This window comes from Dendrobium catenatum, unplaced genomic scaffold (genome assembly GCF_001605985.2).
Source record: "Dendrobium catenatum unplaced genomic scaffold, ASM160598v2 fragScaff_scaffold_264, whole genome shotgun sequence".
NCBI lineage: Eukaryota > Viridiplantae > Streptophyta > Magnoliopsida > Asparagales > Orchidaceae > Dendrobium > Dendrobium catenatum.
Window position 1 is genome coordinate 1700609 of NW_021318726.1, and position 1998 is coordinate 1702606.

General features: G+C 37.6%; 1 protein-coding gene across 1 annotated transcript; it reads right to left on the reverse strand.

Annotated features, from left to right (window-relative positions):
- Positions 1-889, reverse strand: LOC110099126 (histone H3.3). The gene is made up of 3 exons (XM_020826189.2): positions 757-889; positions 587-663; positions 1-506 (listed from the first exon to the last, which is right to left on the reverse strand). The coding sequence occupies exons 1-3, from the start codon at positions 826-828 to the stop codon at positions 245-247; spliced, it is 411 nt and encodes a 136-aa protein (XP_020681848.1). The 5' UTR covers positions 829-889; the 3' UTR covers positions 1-244.
- Positions 890-1998: the final 1109 nt, after the last annotated feature.

The window sequence follows — 1998 nt, forward strand, 5'->3', positions numbered from 1 at the left end:
ACAAGCAAGGACGACAATATACCGGAATGACTGCATCATCATCGTTACTTAAAAAGTACGCCAGCCAATACGACGAAGGAACATAGTTTTTTACGTGAAACGAGGGACATAGTTAAGCATTCCAACTAACACCAAAAGTATTGACGGATCATTGCATGAATTCACGACAATGAAGAATAAAAAATGGAAAAGAGAAATCTAGCAACCTGGAAAAGAGAAAAATTAGCAGATATAGCAATAATGCCTACGCACGCTCGCCTCTGATACGACGAGCAAGCTGAATGTCCTTGGGCATGATGGTGACGCGCCTCGCGTGGATGGCGCAGAGATTCGTATCCTCAAAAAGGCCGACGAGATACGCCTCCGCGGCTTCCTGAAGAGCGAGCACGGCATGGCTCTGAAATCGCAGATCCGTCTTGTAATCCTGTGCAAGCTCACGCACCAGCCTCTGAAACGGCAGCTTGCGGATCAACAGTTCCGTGGTCTTCTGGTATTTGCGAATCTCACTACAAATCCATTCGAATCACGATCAGAACTCGTTCAAGAACGCTTTCTAACATAAATAAAAGATAAGCATTATATTTACCGGAGAGCGACGGTTCCAGGACGGTAACGATGAGGCTTCTTAACTCCTCCAGTAGTCGGCGCCGATTTCCTCGCAGCCTAAACATGATCGATTAAAAAAAAAACTTGAAAAACCAAATACGATCAACAAAGATTGAGAAGCCATCAAAATAGGATCATAAAGAAGCCCACCTTGGTCGCAAGCTGCTTCCGAGGAGCCTTTCCTCCTGTTGATTTCCGGGCAGTCTGCTTCGTACGCGCCATCGACGATGAAAAGAATCGGTTAGGGTTTCTCTATACGCGGAAGCGAAAGAAGGAACGAAATTCTGGTTGCGAATGGTGGTAGAAATTATGAGCGCTATTTATAGACGTAGAGAAGCGATGTGTTATGGGGTTGGGCCGGGTCGGTTCGCTTACGACGTTTCAATTTTGAAGTTCTGATCGAACGGAATGGGATTTATTTGAGAAATTAGCGATCCGTGTGCTCTGTTCCTATTGGTTCAAATGCCATTGACATGGATTAAGAAACTTAATTTTCTCTCCATTCCTTCTCTAATAATATGCGGAAGAGCCGTATGGCCTTTAGTTCAAAAAACAGAATCCTACTGACCCGCCCAAAGGCTAACTAATCTGAGGATCAACGAAGTGCATCTGGAAGCAGAGGTTAGCCTTTTTTAATTGTAAACATAAATTTATTTAGCTTTTTTTTTTGCTTTTTATATATATATATATATATATATATAAAACTAAAAATTTATTTTTATAATAGCTTTATAAAATTAATTTTTCTATACAATTTTGTAAAATAATAATAAAGTTGTCTCAAACCAAGCCTTATTATATGGATGAGAGTTGAATGAACAGCTTAATTGGATGATATAATTGATACAACACCAAATTTAGTCTTTATGAAACAGAAATAGTGGTATATTCAAGTTGATAACGTCAAAAATTAAAAGCTCGACCATCCAAACTCCAATTTTAGTATATTTATACTTCAATTGAATGTCTCGAAAAGATGAATCTAATAACACCAAAATCAAACCAATCCAAGTCCAACCAACTAGCTGCACCCACAATCGCAAATGTAAATCTCTCTTTTAAAAGTAAAAATAGTCCTTAATTTTGTTAGATATGTCCTTAACCAACCTATGTTCTTCTAAATTTAGCGCTTCATGAGCACCTCCAATTGTGCAAAAGAGGTTGTTCAACTCATGGCGAGATTTGACCTATATTATAAGTAGTTGTAAATGCTCTTTTGAAAGAGATTTGACCTATATTAAAGGAAAAAAAAAATTCATTTCATAATCAATCTTATATAGTAATATGTTTAATTGAAATTATACGCTTAATTGATTATGCAACAATGAGACATTTGATTAATTAAATGCATAATTTCAATCAAGAAAAATTTTTTAAGTGGATGCAGGACTG